The 27,958-nt window shown below is 37.0% G+C and overlaps 1 protein-coding gene across 7 annotated transcripts in view; it reads left to right on the forward strand.

The window, feature by feature from the left end:
• The window catches only part of col11a1a (collagen, type XI, alpha 1a), a 118,354-nt gene that overhangs the window by 60,710 nt on the left and 29,686 nt on the right, over window positions 1-27,958 (forward strand). For all 7 annotated transcript variants that reach the window (XM_017470521.3, XM_017470608.3, XM_017470687.3 and 4 more), the window contains 16 exons: window positions 1,801-1,854; window positions 2,290-2,334; window positions 3,430-3,483; window positions 3,571-3,615; window positions 4,200-4,253; window positions 4,403-4,510; window positions 7,345-7,398; window positions 11,162-11,215; window positions 13,076-13,120; window positions 14,675-14,728; window positions 14,858-14,902; window positions 16,570-16,623; window positions 20,446-20,499; window positions 23,204-23,257; window positions 23,749-23,856; window positions 26,326-26,415. In XM_017470521.3, coding sequence (XP_017326010.1) covers window positions 1,801-1,854; window positions 2,290-2,334; window positions 3,430-3,483; window positions 3,571-3,615; window positions 4,200-4,253; window positions 4,403-4,510; window positions 7,345-7,398; window positions 11,162-11,215; window positions 13,076-13,120; window positions 14,675-14,728; window positions 14,858-14,902; window positions 16,570-16,623; window positions 20,446-20,499; window positions 23,204-23,257; window positions 23,749-23,856; window positions 26,326-26,415 — 972 coding nt within the window. The remainder of the gene's footprint in view (window positions 1-1,800; window positions 1,855-2,289; window positions 2,335-3,429; window positions 3,484-3,570; window positions 3,616-4,199; window positions 4,254-4,402; window positions 4,511-7,344; window positions 7,399-11,161; window positions 11,216-13,075; window positions 13,121-14,674; window positions 14,729-14,857; window positions 14,903-16,569; window positions 16,624-20,445; window positions 20,500-23,203; window positions 23,258-23,748; window positions 23,857-26,325; window positions 26,416-27,958) is intronic.

Raw genomic sequence — 27,958 nt, forward strand, 5'->3', positions numbered from 1 at the left:
GCAACCACGTAGCAACACCATACAACCAAGTGTAATATCATAGAAACCAACTAGCAAAAACCTGCCATCAGCTGGACTACCATAGCAACCACATTGTAACCCCTTAACCTGGAATAGCATAGCAACTGCCTAATAGCACCCTAGCACCACCCAATCAACCACATAGAATATCATAGCGACCACCTAGCTACAGCCTAGCAACCAACTAGTACAGTATAGCAACCACCTAGCATTACACTAGCAATCAGCTGGAATACCATAGCTACCACATAGTTACACCCTATTAACCATCTGGTATATCATAGAAATCCCCTAGCAACTCCATAGAAACCACCTGGAATACCATAGCAATCAAGCTACAGCCTAGCAATCATCTGGAATACCATAGCAACCACCTAGCAACACGCTAGCAATTAAATAGAATATCATGGCAACCCTTAGCAGCACCCTAGCAACCACCTGGAATATTACAGCAACCGCCTAGCAACACCCTAGCAACCACTTGGAATACCATAGCAAGCACATAACAACACCTTTGCTAGCAACCACCTGGAATATCATATTAACTACCTAGCAACACCCTAGCAACCAACTGGGACGTCATAGCAACCACCTAGCATCACACTAACAACCACCTGGAATATCATAGAAACCACTTAGCAATCAAATGGAATAAACTAGCAACACCCTAGCAACCATTTGGAATATCAATTAAATCACCTAGCATCAGTCTTACAGCCAAATTAAATAAACTAGCAACAACCTAGAAACCATAGAAACCACCTGAATTACCATAGCAACCACATTGCTACACCTTAGCCACCTGGTTTACCGTAGTAACCACATAGGAACACCCTAGAAAACAAATTGAATACCATAGCAGCCACCTAGCAACAGCCTAGCAACCACCTGGAATACCATAGTAACCACCTGGAATACTATAGCAACCACCTAGCAACAGCCTAGCAACCACCTGGAATACCATAGCAACCACCTAGCAACAGCCTAGCAACCACCTGGAATACCATAGTAACCACCTGGAATACTATAGCAACCACCTAGCAACAGCCTAGAAACCAGCTGGAATACCATAGGAATCACCTGGAATACCACAGCAACCACCTAGCAACAGCCTAGCGACCACCTGGAATATGATAGCAACCACCTAGCAACAGCCTAGAAACCACCTGGAATACCATTGCAACCACCTAGCATCAGCCTAGCAGCCAGCCACCTGGAATACCATAGCAACCACATAGCAACAGCCTAGCAACCACCTGGAATACCATAGTAACCACCTGGAATACTATAGCAACCACCTAGCAACAGCCTAGAAACCAGCTGGAATACCATAGGAATCACCTGGAATACCACAGCAACCACCTAGCAACAGCCTAGCGACCACCTGGAATATGATAGCAACCACCTAGCAACAGCCTAGAAACCACCTGGAATACCATTGCAACCACCTTGCATCAGCCTAGCAGCCAGCCACCTGGAATACCATAGCAACCACATAGCAACAGCCTAGCAACCACCTGGAATACCATAGCAACCACCTGGCAACCACCTGGAATACCTTAGCAACCACCTAGCAACAGCCTAGGAACCACCTGGAATACCATAGCAACCATTAGCAACAGTCTAGCAACCACCTGGAATACCATAGCAACCACCTATCAACAGCCTAGCAACCACCTGGCTGTAACTTTTAAACATCGTTATAATAGGAGCAGTACTGATTTACTTCTCTCTCTCTCTCTCTCTCTCTCTCTCTCTCTCTCTCTCTCTCTCTCTCAGGGTCCTCAGGGTCGTTCTGGCCTGCCTGGTTTACCCGGTTCTGATGGACCTCCTGTAAGTATCACACACACACACACTAACTAACTAACTAACTGCTATGTTTACACACACAAATATTTACTAATACATATCCTACAATTCATACCTTGAACATTTTTAGACTTTCATAATTAATGATGTAAAATTTGTATCATCGTCGTCATCATCCCAAATCAACAGGAAACATCTGGAAACATGTGTGTGTTGTGCATTTTCTCTGTAGTGTCTACACATGTGTATCCTGCTGTATTTTGTACTCATTTATTCTCCTGAGAAACAGCTCTTTGATTATTATTATTTTATTTTTTTTAATTGAGCAGTGTGTGTGTGTGTGTGTGTGTGTGTGTGTGTGTGTGTGTGTGTGTGTGTGTTTTCGCTCTGAGCAGCAAGTGTCTACTGCAATTTCACAACAAAAAAACAAACAAACCCAACCTACCTTGTCTTTTTTAGGGTCATCCTGGAAAAGAGGGACCTGCAGGAGAGAAAGGAGCTCTGGTAAGATCTTTTTATGCACCTTATCCTGAAGATTAGCCTTGCATGAGGTAATATATATTCCATCATAACTCATAAATAATCTGTGGTGATTTTGGCACCGTGTCCACACTGACAGACCACGCCATCAGTTTAGAGCTATAGACAAACAACTAGCGAGAGGAATAATAAATATTATCCCCCCCATTAAAGTCGTCCCTGTGGAACAATAAATAGCTGTCTGATTTTCTAGTGATTCAGAAATGAATATATTTGAATATGCAAATTAGAAACACCCCCATATTTTCCTATGATCACAATTAGCGTAGAATTGCTAACTTAGCTAGCCTGTCTAGCTAATACCATCCGAGCATGTCTAAATACGTATCTTATATCTTACAACTCTTTGGGTTGTTAGGAACAGTAGCTCATTTAGTTAGTTACATTCTGTAGCTACAATGTTCATCCGTTAATTTCTCACACACGATTGTTCCAAATCATTTACATAAAAATGACGTAATTTACATAAAATGCATAATTCACATAAAAATTACATAATTACATTTAAAATTACATAATTTGCATAGACATTATATACTTTACATTTAAAATAACATAATTTACATAAACAATTACAACATTTACATAAAACAATGACATCATATACATAGAAAATGACATCATTTACATTAAAAATGACATGAACTTGCGGTCTTCTCTCTTATCCAGGGTTAAATTAATTTCAGTGTAATTACTTATTAATTAAAATGTCTAAATGTTTTACCTAAATTACTCACTAAGTTCCTGAATAATTAAACAATGTTAAAATTACAGAATAATTCCATAAATTACTTAGTACAGTACTTTTTACCTTAGTTATTTATTAACAAAGTGTTAAACAATAATCAGATATATTAAATATCTGCAGATCCGGACATTGGAAGAAAAGCAGTGAATGGTTTGATTATTGCTGGTTATTGTAGTGTTTATATATCCATAGATGCAAAAACTTATTTGTTTTAAACATTAATATAGGATATAATGCATCATATAATATAATATAGGATAATAATAATAATAATAATAATCTTTTATTTTAATCTTTTTTTCTGTCCTTAGGGTCAGCCTGGTCCTCAGGGGCCGATCGGATACCCAGGACCTCGCGGTGTTAAGGTACAAAGCGAAATAAATGTGTACAGAGCATTAAAGCTATAAATATTGACTCCCTGAGGTTTGACCACACGCTGTGTTTTTAAACAGGGAGCCGACGGAGTCCGAGGACTTAAAGGTGGCAAAGGAGAGAAGGTGAGGTCCTAAATTCTGTTTCATGACAAAAGATACAACATTATTGTGCTTGTTAAGGCAAACAGAAATCATCACATTTCGTCTGGTACTCGGTTAAATGATTAAATGAGTCTTTTTATTGTAAATGATTCCTAGTTTGAGACTGTATTCATTGTAAATGATTCCTAGTTTGAGACTGTATTCATTGTAAATGATTCCTAGTTTGAGACTGTATTCATTGTAAATGATTCCTAGATTGATACTGTGTTCACTGTAAATGATTCATAATTTTAGACTTTTGTCATTGTAAATGATTCCTAGTTTGAGACTGTGTTCATCGTAAATGATTCCATGATTCCCAATGATTTCATTTACATGCATCATTTTATGGAAACAAATGGAGAATAAGTGTAATGACATTATTACCATCTAGCCTGTAGGGGGCAACATGGTCCAGTCTCTAACTCTGAACCTGGGTGCACTTATGCAAAAAAAAAAAAAAAAGGAACAGAAAGTAGGAAAAGTGTTTGTTTGTTGTTACAGTGTGTGTAAAAGCTGTGTTGTGAGTAAAGTACATTCATTTTTTTTTTTCTTTTTCTGCTCAGGGTGAAGACGGATTCCCCGGGTTTAAAGGAGACATGGGTCTCAAAGGAGACAGAGTGAGTACACATATAAAAAACAATAATAAATATAATAATCCCTACATACTAAATATCAAATATGAGATATATGTTTTAGATTTTGTATTATAATTGTGTGTAATACTGTTGGGACAATATTGACTCCATACATCACTATGTGTGTGTAGGGCGAGATCGGATTGATTGGAGTCAGGGGTGAAGACGGTCCTGAGGGTCCTAAAGGTCGTTCTGGACCTCCTGGTGAATCTGGACCCATGGGTCTTGCTGGAGAAAAGGTCCGACCTCCCAACTGCCTTCTATCAGTTTTATTTACTGAATTCTATTTACTTAATTATTTAAAAATAAATCCAGATTATCCAGATTATATTATATGTAGCTCCGCCCCTAAATCATGTTTATACAGACATACTCGGAAAGTCTCGGTTTCAAACCGAAAAATGGACAGATGATGAACAGAATCCCTATCAGCACCCAAGAAAAGTCCAGAAAAGTTGGAAAAAATTATTTCCATGAAGCACCATATAGAAGTTTCACATGACCATGAACAATAATTATTTAATGTTTCGTATTTAATTTTTTTAAAACATTTAAACTTAAATTACTTTATGAATTGCTTAAAAATTTTAAACACTAAAGCCTTCTTTAAAAAAAAAACAACAGTAAAGATCCTTTAAATGTTTTTCTCTATTTATTCCATTTTTTAATTGCATGACATGAATTTTGATTAAAAAGTGTCCATGTGTAGTGGAAAAATGATACGGCATTAAATACAATTTAAAAACCAAATAAATGGTTTACAATATTTACCACTGATGACCAGAATTAAACAAAATATAGTAATAAAGTAGAGGTATAGAAATATAGTAATAAAGTAATGATATAGAAATATAGAAATAAAGTAGTGATATAGAAATATAGTGATAAAGTAATGATATAGAAATATAGTAATAAAGTAGTGATATAGAAATATAGAAATAAAGTAATGATATAGAAATATAGTAATAAAGTAATGATATAGAAATATAGAAATAAAGTAGTGATATAGAAATATAGTGATAAAGTAATGATATAGAAATATAGTAATAAAGTAGTGATATAGAAATATAGAAATAAAGTAATGATATAGAAATATAGTAATAAAGTAATGATATAGAAATATAGAAATAAAGTAATGATATAGAAATATAGAAATAAAGTAATGATATAGAAATATAGAAATAAAGTAGTGGTATAGAAATATAGAAATAAAGTAATGATGTAGAAATATAGAAATAAAGTAATGATGTAGAAATATAGAAATAAAGTAATGATGTAGAAATATAGAAATAAAGTAATGATGTAGAAATATAGAAATAAAGTAATGATGTAGAAATATAGAAATAAAGTAATGATATAGAAATATAGAAATAAAGTAGAGGTATAGAAATATAGAAATAAAGTAATGATATAGAAATATAGTAATAAAGTAGTGATGTAGAAATATAGTAATAAAGTACTGATATAGAAATATAGAAATAAAGTAGAGGTATAGAAATATAGAAATAAAGTAGTGGTATAGAAATATAGAAATAAAGTAATGATATAGAAATAGAGAAATAAAGTAATGATATAGAAATATAGTAATAAAGTAATGATATAGAAATATAGTAATAAAGTACTGATATAGAAATATAGAAATAAAGTAGAGGTATAGAAATATAGAAATAAAGTAGTGGTATAGAAATATAGAAATAAAGTAATGATATAGAAATATAGTAATAAAGTAATGATATAGAAATATAGAAATAAAGTAATGATATAGAAATATAGAAATAAAGTAATGATATAGAAATATAGAAATAAAGTAGTGGTATAGAAATATAGAAATAAAGTAATGATATAGAAATATAGAAATAAAGTAGTGGTATAGAAATAGAGAAATAAAGTAATGATATAGAAATATAGAAATAAAGTAATGATATAGAAATATAGAAATAAAGTAGAGGTATAGAAATATAGAAATAAAGTAATGATATAGAAATATAGTAATAAAGTAGTGATGTAGAAATATAGAAATAAAGTAGTGATATAGAAATATAGTAATAAAGTAATGATATAGAAATATAGAAATAAAGTAATGATATAGAAATATAGAAATAAAGTAATGATATAGAAATATAGTAATAAAGTAATGATATAGAAATATAGTAATATAAAGTAATGATATAGAAATATAGTAATAAAGTAGTGATGTAGAAATATAGAAATAAAGTAGTGATATAGAAATATAGTAATAAAGTAATGATATAGAAATATAGAAATAAAGTAATGATATAGAAATATAGAAATAAAGTAATGATATAGAAATATAGTAATAAAGTAATGATATAGAAATATAGTAATATAAAGTAATGATATAGAAATATAGTAATAAAGTAGTGATGTAGAAATATAGAAATAAAGTAGTGGTATAGAAATATAGTAATAAAGTAATGATATAGAAATATAGTAATATAAAGTAATGGTATAGAAATATAGTAATATAAAGTATACTGTATAACTTCAAACATTAAAAAGTAAGGTAATGTTTTTACGTAATTTGTCCTTTTGTGTATAAAGTTTGTAAAGACTGGTCAGAGACACGCTGCTTTGAGAAACCGTCAGGCCGTCTATAGCGTGAGGTCTGGATCTTGATTATGTGTTGAATTGAACGATCTGGAGGTGATTACACTATTACTCTCTGCACAAATCCTGTGTGTAAGGACTTCTAAAGATAAATATTTACCCCTGAAAAGATCTGCATCTAAATGTTCTACATGTCAGGAATGTTGCCGTGTTTTGTTAAAAACCATACGTTCTATAATTATATAATCAACATTAAATATCGCATGTGAGACCTGAATGTTAATCATTTTTATTTTTGTTCATTTCTTTTACTTTGAATAATGTTTTTACAGTTGTTGTTTTTTTTTTTAAGATAAGTAAAAAGAAACTAATTAAAACGATTGATTTATTATTTAAATAATAAATAAGATAAATCATCTAAAGAATCTGGACATGGTTTTAAATGAGTGAAGCATGAAAGGGTTCAATCGACTTCTGTTCATGAGCTTCGGGTGTTTTCCGGCAGGGTAAACTCGGCGTTCCCGGATTACCTGGATATCCAGGACGACAGGGACCGAAGGTATGTGCACTATATTAGTGTTCTTATTTATTGTATACTCCCGAGACTCCCTATACAGTGCACTCCATAATATCCCCGATGCAGGAACATTATTATTATTAAAGTCATTATATTTGAATTCTCCGAGCGATTAGACTGTCTGACTGAGAAATTCAATTAAATGGGTTTAATCTGAAACTCAATAAATCATAAACAAAGTAAGTCTGTGAATAATGTCGACTTAGATCTAATATGTTATGACAGGGGAAAGTTCAGGAATAATAAAAAGAAAATGCAATAAATAGCTTGATATTACTGTGCAGATTTAAATAATCAGCATAATATTTGAGTATTTGGATTATGTTTTGTAAAACATAGCTCAGCGGTTAAGATGGTGGACTTCTGTTCAGAAGGTTGTGAGTTCAAATCCCAGCACTGCCAAGCTACCACTGCTGGGCCCTTGAGCAAGGCCCTTAACCCTCAACTGCTCAGTTGTATGAATGAGATAAATGTAAGACGCTCTGGATAAAGGTGTCTGCCAAATACTGTAATGTGATTAGGGATTAGTGCTTTTTAAATATTAGCAATTGGGACTAGTGATTAACGATCAGGGGATTGGGGTTAAGATTATTGGTTTGGGATTAGTGATTAGGGGTTATGGATTAGCAGTTAACGTGCGGTTGGGGATGAGTGGTTAAGGATTAAAAATTAGGGATTAGCAATAAGGGATTGGGGTTAGGGATTAGTGACTAAGGATTAACAGTTAGGGGATAGGTATTAGAGATTAGGGATTAGCGAATAAGGAATAACAGTTGGTGATTAGGAGTTATGGATTAGTGGTTAAGGATTAAACATTAGGGGTTAGTGATTAGGGAATAGTAATTAGGAGTTAGTGATTAGGGAATAGGGAGGCAGTATGGAGACAGTCAGCGTGTCCTGAACCTTTGAAGCGTGATCATCAGTTTGACGGTGTATGGTTCTGGAACCCAAACAGGTGGCCTTCGTTATTATGTCACTGCCGATAAAATTCCCGATTCCAGATTCTTAAGTCTAAAGCTTAACTGAAGACGTTCTAGTGTTGTGCGTATTATTTATCACTCCTGAAGTCTGGATTCTGATTGGTCAGAAAGTGTTGAAATCAATCCTGATACATTTGAGAACTAATATGTGTTGTGTGTTTGTGTATCATTTTCCTCGTGCGTGATTGGGAAACTCATTTAAACCACCACTGATTGGTCGATGCATGCTTACTCGAGAGTACACGACTAGTCAAAAGTTTGTGCACCCCCCGTTTTTTTAAATATTTTCCATGATTTTAGAGTCTTAATAATGTCATTTCTGTGCAGTGCCTCATATAAAATCATGCGGCCATCAAAAAAGTGCTTTATTTTATATTGTTAGCAGTATTCCCGATGAAGAATTTGCACTTCAGTATAAATACATTTATACACACGAAACAAACTCTAACCATAAACTTTAATGTCGCGTGTGTCCAAACTTTTGACTGGTAGTGTCTCATTTTTTTTTTATGTGAGAAAATTGAAACTGCTTCACAAGGAAGAGGAGAATGAGATCAAAGTAAAAAAAATAAATCACGAGCCTCTATATTTTTATGACCACCTCGTTGCATTGCCAGCTTTATGCTAACAGAGTCCTTGCCAAGAAGAGTGTACCCGCTCCCTCCCTTCCCTCTCTCCGCACTCATCCTCACTGAATATACGGCTTTCATCAGCCAGCTCGTGTTCTCCACAGCACAGCTGGAGAGCCAGAGAGAGATGAGTGAAGAGATTGTGGTAGCGTTTTATTTCCCATCATCCCCACAGGCTGCTTAAATCCACTCCACTTCAACACACCAGCAAACTTTTACATTTCCATGAGCTGTCACTGCGCAGAGTTTCAGTGTTCATCAAGTGGTGTTGTCATTTCCGTAAAACACAGTGTGCGAGCTAAATCACGGTGCCGGTGTGTTGTGTAAATTGAGGAGGCTGTTCAACTCCGCATTGATTTGTTTTCTCTGCTCCAAATAACGCTGGCGGGAACGGAGAGATGGGGTAAGAACGTTCTCGCCCGGTCGGACATGGAGTGTGCATAAACCTCACGCTCACACTCCTGTATCGTGTGTGTGTGTGTGTGTGTGTGTGTGTGTGTGTGTGTGCATGTTTTATATCTTGGTGAGGACAGAGGATAGGGATATCTTCCAGTTTTGACCTTGTGTCTACACATAAAAACTGCGGCTTTCTAAAAGAGCTGAAATGGTTCCTTTTCCTTACTGAGGTTAAGGTTAGTGTTAGATTTTAAGTGTAGCATAGCATTAGCTAGCTGCATTAATTATTATGTTCTCACCAGGAGGTCCTCACAAGGATAGTAAGACAAAGTGTGTGTGTGTGTGTGTGTGTTTGTACATTTGTGCAGGACCATTTCTGAACATTTAGGCGCCCTAAGCGAGAATTTACTCAGAGGCCACACCTGTCTAGCTTCTCTTCTCCTAGCTAGTAGTAACGAGCAAGCATCTTGATGTGCGTTAGCTTAATACTTGTTACTCTAGATACTAGCTAGATAGCTAGTTGGCCACTAACGTTTACATCAACAAACGGAAACAAGAAAGCGGACAAGCTGACTCAGTCCAGTTAATCCGAATGAATTTATTCTCTGTTTTTCCACCACACCACTTAGTTAGCATGTTAGTTACGGAATATAGCTACGTAAGTTGTAGTTTCTATTCTTTTCACGCCACAAGGGGGCACACTTTGACTGTCTCATACATAAAAGTAATGTATTTATCTTTTTTTTTTTTTTTTTGCATATTTATTTTTAAAAAATCATGGCGCCCCCTAGTGGCCCGGGGTCGTAAAGCGAAAATTTATGTCAAGAAACGGCCTTGCGTTTGTGTGTGTGCACGTTTGTGTGTGTGTGTGTGTTTGTGTACAGTTGTTTGTTCTGTGCTCATTACTTCATTACTTCCAGACAGAATATAATATAGCTCATCTTCACAGTCATAATAGTGTGGAACACTCGATTCTGATTGGAAAAATATAGCATTCAAAAGTGTGTTATTAGAACCGGACACAGCGTGTGTTAATATCAAAGGCATGTTTACATCATCTCACGTTTAGAGCTGTGGCGATTAGCCGAAACATTCTGTTATCGATTTTAATGTAGTACTACAGTACAGCCATTGGGGGGCAGCATCAGCGCTGATGTTACTGCACCACACAGCTGTGTCCAGGCCGTATGCTATTTGGATCAATGATAAAAAATGCAGAAAGGAGTCGACTGATTTCTCATCCTTAGGTAACAAGAGATGCTGAGAGATTTGAGGATTTTAGTCAAAACGCTGAAAGAAAAAAAAGGTTCTTTTTAGCTATTTTAAGCTAGTATTTATTTTAGTTTAGTGGAAAGGCAAGTCTCATATATCTTAATGTTGACATTGTTACAGTACGAGGAACCGTGATGTGATAAACTGTTGGACCCCCGTCAGCCAATCAGAATTGTGTGTTTTGGCCTTGTTTGTGTAGTTGTCTGCAGTTTACTAGCTTCCATTTTACTAGCTTTACTAGTTTACTAGCTTCCTAACTATAATTAGAGACAGTTCACGTTTAATTTAATTGTGTTTGTGCGTCACCGTAGGATTTTAGTTACTTTGACGTTTTTTCGAAGTTTGTGAAGTTTGACAGTGATGCTTTTATGCATAATGTTTTTTTAAAAATTTTTTAAAGAGCTGTAATTGCATCAATTGTATTTAGATTAGCATCCATCCCGCTCACTCTTCCTCTCTGATCCGCAGGGTTCGACCGGATTCCCGGGATTCCCAGGGTCCAACGGAGAGAAAGGAGGCAGGGTAAGATGGGATTTGTGCATGAGAACTTATGCCGCATCGTAACACGCACACACACACACACACACACACACGCACACACGTGCGGGGATCATCGATTCCCATCATAGAGGGATTTGCAAAGAAAACACTTATGCTGATCGATGCTCGAGAGCAAAACACGCTGAATCACACAACCTAGAGGAAAAAGTCAATCTGGGGTAGGGAAGTGGAATGTCGTGCCTTGCTGGACACAATTTGTGCTAATTTATACTGAATACACACACACACACACACACACACACACACAAAGACACACACACACACAGGCTTCACATGGGATTATAGCCAGTGTTTACACACAGCATGCTGATAGCGTTCGTGCCAGCACTCGGGCACCGCCATCACAGATGCAGCTGCTGTAGTGGAGCTAATTAAGATATTTTGTTTGACTGAATTTAATGTAGTAAACTCTTCAGGCTGAAAACATTTCTTAAAAAAAAAAAAATCCTGAGGTAACATTAATAACTAGTTATACTACAGGAACTAGAACAGGCCTGCTTTAGCTTAAATGCTAGCACCCTCCATCTTGACCAGTCATGACACTGTTATCTTAGTTGTTATGGTAACTCTCGTGTGCTAACAGTCCACCCTGAAGTTACGCTTATTCACAATACTAACTTAGCTTTAAAATTACCTCAGGAAATTACTGCTAGGTGGCTAATGTTAACTAATGAAAGAGGTTATTAGCTTGATAAAGTTATCAAAGTAGATTACTTCTCACGAACTTAAGCTAGTTGCTTATTGCTGATTAGTCAAACTCATCACATGAGGTTAATAGCAAAAGTTACCACAGGAAATCATTTCTAGCTAGCTAATGTTATCATGGGTTATTTTTTAGCTAGCCAAAGCTACATTAGAAAGTTATTTCTGACTAGCTAAAGTTACCACAGGAAGTTATTTCTATCTAGTTAACGGTGTAATGGACAGTTGATGCTATGTGGCTAAATTTACCACAGAAGGTTATTTGTAGAAAGTTACCACACAAGGTTATCACTGATTAGCGAACGTTACCACAAGACATCGTTGCTAATTAGCTACATTTATCAAAAGAGATGATTGATAATCAGATCAAGTTATGACAAGGAAGTTATTGCTAATGACCTAAATATACCAAAGGAGGTTATTACTGATTAGCTAAAGTCACCACAGGAGTTTAATGCTAGCTAGCTAGCTGAAGTTACCACAGAAGGTTCATACTCGGATAACCAAAGGGCAGGAAATTATTGTTAGCTAGCTAGAGAATTTAGCTAACTAGAGCCTACTAGTGCTAGAAATTCAGAAAATTGTGCCAAATCAACAAATATTGGAAAGCTTTATTACACATTTTTTTGTAAAATTAAAAGGACTAAAAACGTGTCCACCTTCACTGTGATAGATCTTTGGTGTTTAATGAGTTCTCTTTGCCAAGACGCTACCGATGTGTCATCCCACACTCAATCAGGAACATGTTTTCTAAGCTCATGAAAACACAAACACAAATTAAAATGTAAACTGACCAAAAAAAAAAAGTTTTTATTTTATTTTATTATTTTTAATGTTTAATAATGTTTAATAATACTTTAGTAAATGATCAAACATAAGGCAAAATACCACATAATGCAGTTGCAATCTGTTCAAGAAGAGACAGCAGGTGGCTAATGTGTGTGTGTGTGTGTGTGTGTGTGTGTGTGTGTGTGTGTGTGTGTGTGTGTGTGTGTGTGTGTGTGTGTGTGTGTGTGTGACTGCCAGCTTGGCGTCTTGTCAACCGAGTTCTTGCCAACACTATATCGAACCCCACCATTGATATTCCCCACACTCACTTCTCGTTTTTCTTTTTGAAAGGGTGTTGCAGGGAAACCCGGTCCAAGGGGGCAGCGAGGTCCAACGGTAGGCTGTTTCTGCATGTCTGTGTATATGAAACGTATATGTTTTGTTAGTATGTTTTATTAGAATATTATTCAGTTAAACGCAAAACTCTCATCTGTTCAGTATGTTGTAGAGCTGTTTTAATGCAATGTGATGTGATACAATGATTAAGTATTGAACAAACATTTCAATTTTAACCTGGAGGTGTGGATATGTCACGCCTCCATCACTGTCACATCTCCATCTGTCACATCTCCATCACCATCACGCCTTCATCACTGTCACACCTCCATCACTGTCACACCTCCATCACTGTCACACCTCCATCACTGTCACATCTCCATCACTGTCACACCTCCATCACTGTCGCATCTCCATCACTGTCACATCTTCATCACCGTCACGCCTTCATCACTGTCACCTCTCCATCACCATCACGCCTTCATCACTGTCACACCTCCATCACTGTCACACCTCCATCACTGTCACATCTCCATCACTGTCACACCTCCATCACTGTCGCATCTCCATCACTGTCACACCTCCATCACTGTCACACCTCCATCACTGTCACATCTCCATCACTGTCACACCTCCATCACTGTCGCATCTCCATCACTGTCACATCTCCATCACTGTCACATCTCCATCACTGTCACATCTTCATCACCGTCACACCTCCATCACTGTCACACCTCCATCACTGTCACATCTCCATCACTGTCACACCTCCATCACTGTCGCATCTCCATCACTGTCACATCTCCATCACTGTCACATCTTCATCACCGTCACGCCTTCATCACTGTCACACTTCCATCACTGTCACACCTCCATCACTGTCACATCACCTTCACTGTCACACCTCCATCACTGTCGCATCTCCATCACTGTCACATCTCCATCATTGTCACACCTCCATCACTGTCGCATCTCCATCACTGTCACATCTTCATCACCGTCACGCCTTCATCACTGTCACCTCTCCATCACAGTCACGCCTCCATCGCTGTCACATCTCCCTCACAGTCACATCTTCATCACCGTCATGCCTCCATCACTGTCACATCTCCATCACTGTCATGCCATCATCACCGTCACGCCTTCATCACTGTCACATCTTCATCACTGTCACGCCTCCATCACCGTCACATCTCCATCACTGTCACATCTCCATCACAGTCATACCTTCATCACCGTCACGCCTTCATCACTGTCACATCTCCATCACAGTCATACCTTCATCACTGTCACATCTCCATCACAGTCATACCTTCATCACTGTCACGCCTCCATCACCGTCACATCTCCATCACTGTCACATCTCCATCACAGTCATACCTTCATCACTGTCACACCTCCATCACTGTCACATCTCCATCACTGTCATGTGCCCATCACAGAGGCCATGCCTCCTTCATTGACACTGATGCATACACAGAGGCCACGCCTCCTTTCTGTCACTGACACACGTATGATAGTGTGAGTATTATATGTACATATATGTATGTATTATATGTAATATAATCCTCACGGATGTGTGTGTGTGTGTGTGTGTGTGTGTCCTGACTTCAGGGTCCACGGGGTGCTCGGGGTGCCAGAGGTCCAACTGGAAAGCCAGGTCCTAAGGTAACAACACGCACTACGTTCTCGTTGTCCATTTGAATATTTTTATATATTTTGTGTGCCGATCCTGACACACTCTCTCTCTCTCTCTCTCTCTCTCTCTCTCTCTCTCTCTCTCTCTCTCTTTTTCAGGGTACAGCGGGCAATGATGGTCCACCTGGCCCGCCTGGAGAGAGAGTAAGTGCAACTCATAATGCAATGCAGCAGGGTCTACACGTTAGCTTTGCACATTGACTAGAACCAAACAACTATTATTATTCATCTCCAGAAGCTCCTATTGCAGATTTATTTAGTACAGCGTCAGGCTCGTTTCATATTCTGAAAAACATCCCGTCCTCACTTCCCTTTCCTACTTGTTCATGGAATAATACATGCTGCAGCGCTGCACGCTTGTCCCTTTTCAAATAATACATCAAATAATAATATCACCAGTAGATACAATACGTTCTGTGCGTGTTTCAGCTACTCATTCTGACCCTTTAACAAAATAGCAATATTAGGCCAATAACTGAGCATGTATTTAGCACTTCATGTGAACTACGTCTAGATGCAACCAATCCATCATACATCTTGGTAAACATGTGACCATATACTCGCCGTTCAAGTGGTCTGGGATAGCGAATATGAGATAACACTGTTGCTAGACAACTGGAAAATATGGAAATCGAGGTTAAGCTAATATATAGTATCATGACATTTGATTAGCTAGCCCGTCACAACATAAACACACAACTGGAACTGTATAAACAAGACACACGTCAGTTCCACAAGCTTTAATGTAACTATAAACGGATAAAAAGTATCATTGTATCAATTACAATTTTTTTTTAAAAATTGTAATTGTTAGCAAACTGCTGTAGAATAAGACGAATATAACAATTCACCACATGCTGTTATATAAAACAAATATAAAATCAACTCAAAATGGTGACTATTTTGGTGATTATTTTTCTGTAACAGCGTGCCTCGAAGTGTTTTATTCCTCATTTAACCACGCACAGAACGCGTGTTGATGAACCAGCATCAGCATCGAGGTCATTTCCTTATTAGCTTTTCCTGATTTTCTCTACTTCATTTCTCTTTATTTCTTGCGTTCTTGTTTCGCTGATATTTTTAAAAATTCCTTTCTTGTTTAAACGACCTACAGAAACGCTTATTTATGTATTTATTTATTTAATTCACATCCGTCCAAAAACGTGCCGTGATTTGTAATACCGTGTGAGATTTAGCCGTCTGAAGTAGGTGCTAATCATTCCGGTATAATCAGCTCTTGCTTCTTGCCTGTGAATCGTAGCGTTGCTTAAAACGGAGACGTCAGATCGTGACAGTGACACTCCGCGTGTCCTCTTAATTACGGAGGTTTTTTAACGAAGATGCATGTCTCTATCAGCTACACAGTGCGGCGTGTGTTGTATTTGCATCTCATTTACATGTTTAACACGATCCGTAATGATTCGTAATGACGTGTAGACGTGTAGATGATCGCGTGGTGTGACTGGGACAGCATGGAGTTTACTGTTTGACCTCATTTATCACGCCCGATTCAGCTAATTAACTAATCACCATGCTGTTAATGAGTCAATTTGTGTGTGTGTGTGTGTGTGTGTGTGTGTGTGTGTGTGTGTGTGTGTGTTAGAGCTGAGATAACATTGAACTCTCCTGACATGGCTGTTTTAAGTGATCTAACACTGTTACGATCGAATCTCTGCCTCGAGCCACACTAACAGCGTGAGCTGCATGTCTTGCTAGTCTGGCTTTATCAGTGCAAGCGTACGGTTTAGGTAGAAAAATAACTAAATAAAGTGTGTGTTGTGTTTGGTAACCTTCTGAAATGTCCGCTTTAGGGACCTCAAGGACCTCAGGGCCCCGTCGGTTTCCCAGGACCGAAGGGTCCCCCTGTAAGTACCGCTATATTCTCATATCAGTGTGTTATTAATGATGCAGTTTGACCTTTCTGTTCTGTTCAGGACAAACTCTGAGGAGCATTTGAATAGGAATTTGGTCTATGTTTACGTTATATACAGTGTCACATTAAATATTGTTTTTCTGTCATGTAATTAACATTGCGTGGTGTACCTCATGAATGTAGTATATTTACTATAGAAACGGTAGTAGAATTCCTGTAGTAAATACTATGGTATTTTTGAACCTTACTGTAGTAATGATATTGCAGTAAATTGCAGTGATATGTGGAAATATGTTGTGGTAACTCTATATAGTAATATAAGAAAGAGACTACACTTAGTACTGAGGTAAATTTTCTACAACTGGAGTTTTCTAAACCTTTGTAGTACATTATAATGAACACTAGAACACACTGTATCCCATAGTATTCTGTAGTAACTCTAATATTTAAAAAAAACAGTTTTTTAATCAATTCACTATAGTTAATACTACAATATGCTGTCGTATACATTAACAAAGTGTAGGAAATATTATAATCTACTACAGTGTACTACAATCTACTACAGTATACTACAATCTACTACAGTATACTATAATCTACTACAGAATACTATAATCTAGTGTACTACAATCTACTACAGTATACTATAATCTGCTACAGTATACTACAATCTACTACAGAATACTATAATCTAGTATACTACAATCTACTACAGTATACTACAATCTACTACAGAATACTATAATCTAGTATACTACAATCTACTACAGTATACTACAATCTACTACAGTATACTATAATCTACTACAGTATAATATAATCTAGTAAATACTATAATCTACTACAGTATACTACAATCTACTACAATATACTATAATCTACTACAGTATACTATAATCTGCTACAGTATACTACAATCTAGTAAATACTATAATCTACTACAGTATACTACAATCTACTACAGAATACTATAATCTAGTATACTACAATATACTACAGTATACTACAATCTACTACAGAATACTATAATCTAGTATACTACAATATACTACAGTATACTACAATCTACTACAGAATACTATAATCTAGTATACTACAATCTACTACAGTATACTACAATCTACTACAGTATACTATAATCTACTACAGTATACTACAATCTACTACAGTATACTATAATCTGCTACAGTATACTATAATCTACTACAGTATAATATAATCTAGTAAATACTATAATCTACTACAGTATACTACAATCTACTACAATATACTATAATCTACTACAGTATACTATAATCTGCTACAGTATACTACAATCTAGTAAATACTATAATCTACTACAGTATACTACAATCTACTACAGAATACTATAATCTAGTATACTACAATATATTACAGTATACTACAATCTACTACAGTATACTATAATCTGCTACAGTATACTATAATCTGCTACAGTATACTACAATCTACTACAGTATACTACAATCTAGTATACTACAATATACTACCGTATACTACAATCTACTACAGTATACTATAATCTGCTACAGTATACTACAATCTAGTAAATACTACAATCTACTACAGTATACTATAATATAGTAAATACTATAATCTACTACAGTATACTATAATCTAGTAAATACTATAATCTACTACAGTATACTACAATCTACTACAATATACTATAATCTAGTAAATACTATAATCTACTACAGTATAATATAATCTAGTAAATACTATAATCTACTACAGTATACTACAATCTTGTAAATACTATAATCTACTACACTATACTACAATCTACTACAATATACTACAATCTACTACAATATACTATAATCTACTACAGTATACTATAATCTGATACAGTATACTACAATCTAGTAAATACTATAATCTACTACAGTATACTACAATCTACTACAGAATACTATAATCTAGTATACTACAATATATTACAGTATACTACAATCTACTACAGAATACTATAATCTAGTATACTACAATATACTACAATATACTACAGTATACTACAATCTACTACAGTATACTATAATCTGCTACAGTATACTACAATCTACTACAGTATACTATAATCTAGTATACTACAATATACTACAGTATACTATAATCTGCTACAGTATACTACAATCTACTACAGTATACTACAATCTACTACAGTATACTATAATCTGCTACAGTATACTACAATCTAGTAAATACTATAATCTACTACAGTATACTATAATCTACTACAATATACTACAATCTACTACAGTATACTATAATCTGCTACAGTATACTATAATCTAGTATACTACAATCTACTACAGTATACTACAATCTAGTATACTACAATATACTACAGTATACTACAATCTACTACAGTATACTATAATCTACTACAGTATACTATAATCTGCTACAGTATACTATAATCTAGTATACTACAATCTACTACAGTATACTACAATCTACTACAGTATACTATAATCTGCTACAGTATACTACAATCTAGTAAATACTATAATCTACTACAGTATACTACAATCTACTACAGTATACTACAATCTAGTAAATACTATAATCTACTACAATATACTACAATCTACTGAAGTATACTACAATCTACTACAGTATACTACAATCTACTACAGTATACTATAATCTGCTACAGTATACTATAATCTACTACAGTATACTATAATCTAGTAAATACTATAATCTACTACAGTATAATATAATCTAGTAAATACTATAATCTACTACAGTATAATATAATCTAGTAAATACTGTAATCTACTACAGTATAATATAATCTAGTAAATACTATAATCTACTACAGTATAATATAATCTAGTAAATACTATAATCTACTACAGTATAATACAATCTAGTAAATACTATAATCTACTACAGTATACTACAATCTACTACAATATACTATAATCTACTACAGTATACTATAATCTGGTAAATACTATAATCTACTACAGAATACTATAATCTACTACAGTATACTACAATCTACTACAGTATACTATAATCTGCTACAGTATACTACAATCTAGTAAATACTATAATCTACTACAGTATACTATAATCTACTACAATATACTATAATCTACTACAGTATACTATAATCTACTACAGTATACTATAATCTACTACAATATACTATAATCTACTACAGTATACTATAATCTACTACAGTATACTATAATCTACTACAATATACTATAATATAGTAAATACTATAATCTACTACAATATACTATAATCTATTACAGTATAATATAATATAGTAAATACTATAATCTACTACAGTATAATATAATCTAGTAAATACTATAATCTGCTGCAGTATACTTAAACATAAAATTCTTAATCTCATCAAAAACAGATTTCATGTCAGTTTAATTCAAAGCGGAAGAATCCAACATTTCCAAGGGGAAAAAAAGAAGTTTTTTTTTTTTTTTTACAGCTTTTCAAAGAGACACCAGAGTAAAACAGTAGTATTAAAAAGTAGTTCCAGTTATTTGACACTTTCCTGAAAAGATTTCATATGCATTAACAAGGAATCCCTCTGAAGGAGTATTTCCATCTCTGAAAGGATGAACTGTTTCGATTTTTGAGCTTCACTTAACACTCCAAAAAATGTAAATATGATCACAGTACGTATCTAAAATGAAGTCCTGTGTCAGTAATATAGAACGTTGCTAACAATGTATAATATGCTGTAAAATAACCTGTGTGTGTGTGTGTGTGTGTGTGTGTGTGTGTGTGTGTGTGTGTGTGTGTTGCTCAGGGACCACCTGGAAAGGACGGTTTGCCCGGACACCCTGGCCAGCGTGGTGAGACGGTGAGTTTCTGTCTGCGGGTTAATGTTTCGGAGCTGGTGCTCGTTCGGTTGCGTAGCGGGCCGCTGGGCTCTAACAGACACGTCCGGCCGGGTGGAGGAGCACGACGACGCTATCGCTTCCTCTTCCCGTCTGCCTCGTCTCTAACACCCGGAGGGCCGTGACTCTGAGAGCCGCCGCGCTTTAGCGTAGCCTCACTATCCAGAATGACCTCCAGCTCCACTCTCACACTCTCACACTCTCCCACACGCCAGGATTTATTTGTGGATGGAGTCAGATGGCGTATTAATACGAGGCTGCCGGTGCCAGCTGGCTTCCAGGAGCCCGTTTGTCACTTTAAAGAGCGACTGTTCAGCTCCGAGAGCTCTGCACGTGTAACCTTTGGTTTTTTAACAGCTCTCACACACCTGGCACGACTTATCGCGTAATGATGAAGTCGTCTCGGGTTATTAGAGCAGGGAAAAACGCTAAACGCTGCATGGATAGAAACAGGACGGATAAAAGCATACAGCCAGAACTCTCGGCCAGAACTGGCTGCATCAACTAGCCAGTCCTTCTGTTCGTTTAACTGACTGTATAACTTGTAAACATCGTCATTTAACCGGTGAAAGTTTGCCAAACTTTAAGATTGTTGTTAATTCTTTACACCATTGTTAATGCCGTTCAAACATTGACTATCCAATTATCCAATCACGTGCCTCTATTTACTATTTATCTAAACTGTCTTGGTACCGGAAGGGTTCTTTAACGGTTCTTTGGATAATTACTATAGTTCTCATGAAGTGTTCTCTCAGATGGACATCCAGAGATCCCTTAAGGGTTTAAATCATTTCGAAGAATTGTTATATTTTGGCTCTAACAGTAATTAAGCAATTGTAACCCATTAGCTGAACTCTAAAAGGTTCTCTGTAGAACCTTACGACAGAGTGTTTTCCGATCACTCGCTCAAAAATAAAGGTTCCAATTAGAACCAAAAAGGGTTTTTCGGCCGGATGCCATAAGAGAACCCTTCTAAGTTGCACAAAGAACCTTTTACGCTGAAGTTCTTTAGAGAACCATCTTTTTACTGGTGCTTTAAAGAACCCAGAAATGGTTCTTCACGGCAGTGCCACAAGGAACCATGTGATCGCAAGTTCTCTAAAGAAAACCCTGAGTTAGTGCTTTAAGGAACCAAAGTAAGGGTCTTAAGAGTGATGCCTGGAGAACCTTTTCCAGTCCCACAAAGAACCTTATAGGGTTCACTTTAACCTGTTAAGGGATGAAATCTTGAAGAACCAATACACAGCTCTGAAGAACCTATAACGAACCATAAAGAACTTATTTAATCTCCAAAGACCCATACAGCTCAACTCAAGAACCCTATACAATGAAAAATTGTTCTTGACAAGAAGAAGGTTCTTTGGAGAACCTATGGTGCTTTAAAGAACTATTGAAGAATCTTTATTTTTTTTAGAGTGAAATGGTTCCAAGTAGGTTTTAAGAAAACTTCCCATTTCCCTGTTTTGGTACTTGGTAAGCTTTTAGAAAGAATGGTTCTAAAAGGGTTCTTAAAGAAAACCCTTAATTAGTGCTTTAAGGAAAGGTTCTGGTATGTTACTATAACAACCACGTTGTACAACAAGACATTTTCTTGCATAAACTATGTACGTAAGTAGCCATGAGGGTGATTTCAGCCAATGGAAGAGTTTCTCATCTGTTCTTTACGTTGTTTTTATGTTGTTTCTTACTCTTCATCTAATCCAAAAGTTGTTTTTTTTTTAAAGTACGAAGAATGTATTTACTTTAGCGATGAAACAGTAAATTAGCAATAAGCAAGTTTTGGTTTATAATGACATTCCTCAAAGCTAAACCTCCTATTTTAATCGTCAGCCCTTAAATCAGCAGGAACTTGTCCGAACACGATTTAAAGTCACAGTACAGGAGCGTTTTAGAGTCTCGGCTCTTCGGTGGAAAACAACGAATCTGTTACTAGAATCTTTTCCATACTAAGAGCATGTTATTCTGGAGCTGATGAACCTACCGGAACCCTAGGATTAATGGCCAGCTCTTAAATAGCCCTTTAACACGCCGCCTCTCGTCTAAACCGGCTCAACAAGCTTCATTAGGACGTTCACGGCACCTGATTTACAGCAGGACGTCGGACAGTAAAGCATCCAGAGTTCGAGCGCTGTGGCCTCGATGGAGCCTGTAAATCTAACAACCGGGTTTAATTAAAGCCGTGACAAATCAACACGTTTAGAAAGGATATGCCGCTTCCCGGAAGCTCCAATCAGGACGTAGCAAATCACACCGGCTCATTTGCATGTTCATGAGTAATTTGTTTTGTGCTTTAAATAATCACAATCGAGTATAAACATTACCTGATCAGTGTAAGCCTACAGAGAGATCGTGGATCTCAAATCGGAACCCGTGACTCGGCGATGAGGCGGCCGTCAGTAAGTAAATAAGTGCTGGTGTGATGTAGTATTTATTTAAATGTAATGTTCACAGTGTTGGATTTTGTTTTGTTTGCTGTTTAAAGCTAGCTTTCAAGCTACGAGTGTGTTCTAGCTAACCAATAAGAGAAGCGAACTTTAGCAGCTGAAACAGGTGCGTATCAATGTTCTCGTGAGGTATTTTTCCAATCGTGAACCTGACTAAGGCACGGAGCGTTCGCTGGCTCCGTCTCTTTAATAACGCCTGTGAATGTTCTGCTCTCGTTCGCAGGGTTTCCAAGGTAAAACAGGTCCCCCCGGTCCAGGAGGAGTCGTCGGCCCTCAGGTGCAGTTTTTATCTCGTTATGTGTGCCCTTAAATACGGGTCAGGTTCTCAAAGGTTTGGGACTGATTTTAAAAAATGTGGAAGGGAAAAAAGAAAGATAAGCATTAAATACAAAAACAGAAAGAAAGAATAAAGAAAGAAAGATAAAGATTAAATGCAAAAAGTGAAAGAAAGAAAGAAAGATAAATGTTAAATGCAAAAACAAAGAAAACTAAAGACAGAAGAAAGAAAAAAGAAAGATAACCATTAAATGCACAAACAGAAAGAAAGAAAGAAAAAAGAAAGAAAGGTAATCATTAAATGCAAAAAGTGAAAGAAAGAAAGAAAGAAAGAAAGAAAGAAAAAAGAAAGAAAGGTAATCATTAAATGCAAAAAGTGAAAGAAAGGAAAAAGACAGAAAGAAGAACATTAAATACAAAAAAAGAAAACTAACGAAAAAAGAAAGAAAGATAATCATCATATTCAACATGTGCTGATGTTCCGGGTCACAGGGTCCAACCGGAGAGACCGGTCCAGTCGGAGAGAGAGGACACCCCGGACCCCCAGGACCTCCTGGAGAGCAGGGTCTTCCAGGTGCAGGAGGGAAGGAGGGTTCAAAGGTAAAATTCCCGTCTCCTTTACAACGTGCAGTCAGAACAAACAGGATGAGAACTGCGATGTTGAATTCGTTTAATTCTTAAAGTGTATAAAAACAAATGAGTCACTCAGCTTTGTCCTGAGAGATGGTCTGAGAAGTGTTCTGAGAGACGTTCTGAGAGATGGACTGAGAGACGTTCTGAGAGATGGTCTGAGAAGTGTTCTGAGAGATGTCCTGAAAGTTGTTCTGAGAGATGGACTGAGAGATGGACTGAGAGATGGACTGAGAGATGGACTGAGAGATGTTCTGAGAGATGGACTGAGAGATGTTCTGAGAGATGGACTGAGAGACGTTCTGAGAGGTGTCCTGAGAGATGTCCTGAGAGATGTCCTGAGAGATGGTCTGAGAAGTGTTCTGAGAGATGTCCTGAAAGTTGTTCTGAGAGATGGACTGAGAGATGTTCTGAGAGATGGACTGAGAGATGGACTGAGAGATGTTCTGAGAGATGGACTGAGAGATGGACTGAGAGATGGACTGAGAGATGGACTGAGAGATGTTCTGAGAGATGGACTGAGAGATGGACTGAGAGATGTTCTGAGAGATGTTCTGAGAGATGGACTGAGAGATGGACTGAGAGATATCCTGAGAGATGGACTGAGAGATGGACTGAGAGATGGACTGAGAGATGGACTGAGAGATGTTCTGAGAGATGGACTGAGAGATGGACTGAGAGATGTTCTGAGAGATGTTCTGAGAGTTGTTCTGAGAGATGGACTGAGAGATGTTCTGAGAGATGGACTGAGAGATGGACTGAGAGATGGACTGAGAGTTGTTCTGAGAGATGGACTGAGAGACGGACTGAGAGACGGACTGAGAGACGGACTGAGAGACGGACTGAGAGTTGTTCTGAGAGATGGACTGAGAGATGGACTGAGAGATGGACTGAGAGTTGTTCTGAGAGATGTTCTGAGAGATGGACTGAGAGATGGACTGAGAGATGTTCTGAGAGATGTTCTGAGAGATGGACTGAGAGATGGACTGAGAGATGGACTGAGAGATGTTCTGAGAGATGTCCTGAGAGTTGTCCTGAGAGATGGACTGAGAGATGTTCTGAGAGATGGACTGAGAGATGGACTGAGAGTTGTCCTGAGAGATGGACTGAGAGATGTTCTGAGAGATGGACTGAGAGATGGACTGAGAGATGGACTGAGAGATGGACTGAGAGATGGACTGAGAGATGGACTGAGAGATGGACTGAGAGTTGTTCTGAGAGATGGACTGAGAGATGGACTGAGAGATGGACTGAGAGATGGACTGAGAGATGTTCTGAGAGATGGACTGAGAGATGGACTGAGAGATGGACTGCGAGATGGACTGAGAGATGTTCTGAGAGATGGACTGAGAGATGGACTGAGAGATTGACTGAGAGATGGACTGAGAGATGGACTGAGAGATTGACTGAGAGATGGACTGAGAGATTGACTGAGAGATGGACTGAGAGATGGACTGAGAGATGGACTGAGAGATGGACTGAGAGTTGTTCTGAGAGATGTTCTAAGAGACGTTCTGAGAGTTGTTCTGGTTCTGAGAGATGGTCTGAGTATATATATATATATATTTTTAATTCACTATTTTATTTTTTCCTTTTAAATTTTTTAATTCAATTATTATTTCAAATTTCATCTTTTATATTCTGAATTTAATTTACTCAAATTATATATTTACATTATTATATTATGTATTGTTTTATATAATGTACTGTATTTAATTCATTCATTGTTATAGATTCATTTATGATGCCTTTAGCCTTATTATGATCCATTTCACAGAGTTGTCTCAGTATAAGAAAATAATAATAATAACTGTTATAAATTAATTTATAAGGAGAAATCTACCGTACTAGGATCTACTTCAGAGTTAATCATTATTATTATTATTATTATTATTATTATTATTATTATTATTATTATTATTATTATTATTTTATTGTTCTTGTTGTTGTTACTATTATAATTATTATTACTATTTTTTAAATTGTTGATGTTACTATTATTATTATTATTATTAGTAGTAGTAGTAGTAGTATTTTCATTTTTATTATTTATAATCTGACCTTCTTAAATTAATTATCCACAAAATAATTTCTAAAAGGAGAAATGGCTTTTCCATAATTACAATTTATACAAACTTACAAATACCTACATAATAACCACTTTTTATTTTTCCCCTTTTCTCTTTTCTCTTTCGGTTTTAAATGTTTGGCCGGTGCTTTATTACATGATTACCTATACCCAATTCTTTTTTTAATATTCGTATCAGATTATCATTTCCTCACATCAGATTACTCTCGCTGCATGATATCAGTCTGAATCTGAGTGAAGGAGATTTAGCCAGTATTTTAAACTACAAGTCAGTGTTGTGTTTTAAATCGTACACGTGTGTGTGTGTTTGTGTGTGTGTGTGTGTGTGTGTGTGTGTGTGTGTTCTGTAGGGAGATCCAGGTCCTCCTGGTCCTGCTGGGAAAGACGGACCACCTGGACTGAGAGGGTTCCCTGGAGAGCGAGGACTTCCTGGAGCATCGGTAAGCTCATACACACACACACACACACACACACACACACACACACACACACACACACACACACAGTTCGCCCTTGCAGAGAGATGGAACTCGTGCTAGTTCATTAGTGCATAGCTCCATTATAAAAAACAAAAAACACAGTACTACTCTCCGAGGACAAGTTACCAATTAACAAAACACACCCATTACGTGTGTGTGTGTGTGTGTGTGTGTGTGTGTGTGTGTGGCACAGCGCTTGATGCATTATGCTAATCTGAGGTGAATCTTCCCATTATGAAGTGCTTTTGTGTTTTGCTTTGTTTATGTTATATAACTGAATTAATAATGAAATAGGGAAGGATAGCTGAAGAATTCTGAAAGAAAGTCTTTGTGTGTGTGTGTGTGTGTGTGTGTGTGTGAGAGAGAGAGAGAGAGAGAGAGAGAGAGAGAGAGAGAGAAAGTGATGGAAGCTCAAGGTCACCGTAGGTAAGTGTGTGTGTGTGTGTAACGATTGTTCCCCAGTGGTGCAGTTCGCTTCCCCTCGACTCTGGCACATGGTCATTACTGAGAACAGCCTGAGCTAAAACACACACACACACACACACACACACACACACACACACACACACACACACACACACAGCAACACTGGCCTGTTTTCCAGCCAAGTCCCCATCCTACACAGCTGATTTATATTTAGCCACGCCCACAAAACTCCATAAACAAGCTGAAAATAACAAAATGACAAGTAAACAGTGAAACAGCACCCCATAAACTTTTAAATCCTCTAGTAATGCAGCTCAGCCGCTGCAGTGCATCAGCTACCATGGACACACACTAACTCCTCCTCTTTTTACAGGGCGTAAATAGGGACTAGCCTAATTGAATGGCTAGTCTTCGTTTCTGGTTTAATTAATATGACGCTGTCTAGTTTCCAAAAAATGTTCATGAAATTGGTGCGTAATTGTAATAAATAAGAGATTTCAAATTGACAGCATGATCCGTATAACATCGCAGTAACATCGCAGTAACATCGCAGTAATATCACAGTAACATCACAGCAGCATCGCAGCAACATCGCAGCAACATCACAGTAATATCGCAGCAACATCGCAGGAGCATCGCAGCAACATTGCAGTAACATCGCAGCAACATCACAGTAACATCACAGCAACACCGCAGCAGCATCGCAGCAACATTGCAGTAACATCGCAGCAACATCGCAGTAACATCGCAGCAACATCGCAGTAACATCGCAGAAATATCGCAGCAACATCTCAGCAACATCGCAGTAACACCGCAATAGCATCGCAGTAACATCGCAGTAACATCACAGCGACATCACAGTAACACCACAGCAGCATCGCGGTAACATCATGGTAACATCACAGTAGCATCGCAGTAACATCGCAGTAACATCGCAGCAACATCGCAGTAATATCGCAGTTACATCTCAGTAACATCAGAGTAACATCGCAGTTACATTGCAGTAACATCACAGTAACATCACAGTAACACCACAATAGCATCACAGTAACACCACAATAGCATCACAGTAACACCA

The sequence above is a fragment of the Ictalurus punctatus genome, chromosome 1 (genome assembly GCF_001660625.3).
Source record: "Ictalurus punctatus breed USDA103 chromosome 1, Coco_2.0, whole genome shotgun sequence".
Classification (NCBI taxonomy): Eukaryota; Metazoa; Chordata; class Actinopteri; order Siluriformes; family Ictaluridae; genus Ictalurus; species Ictalurus punctatus.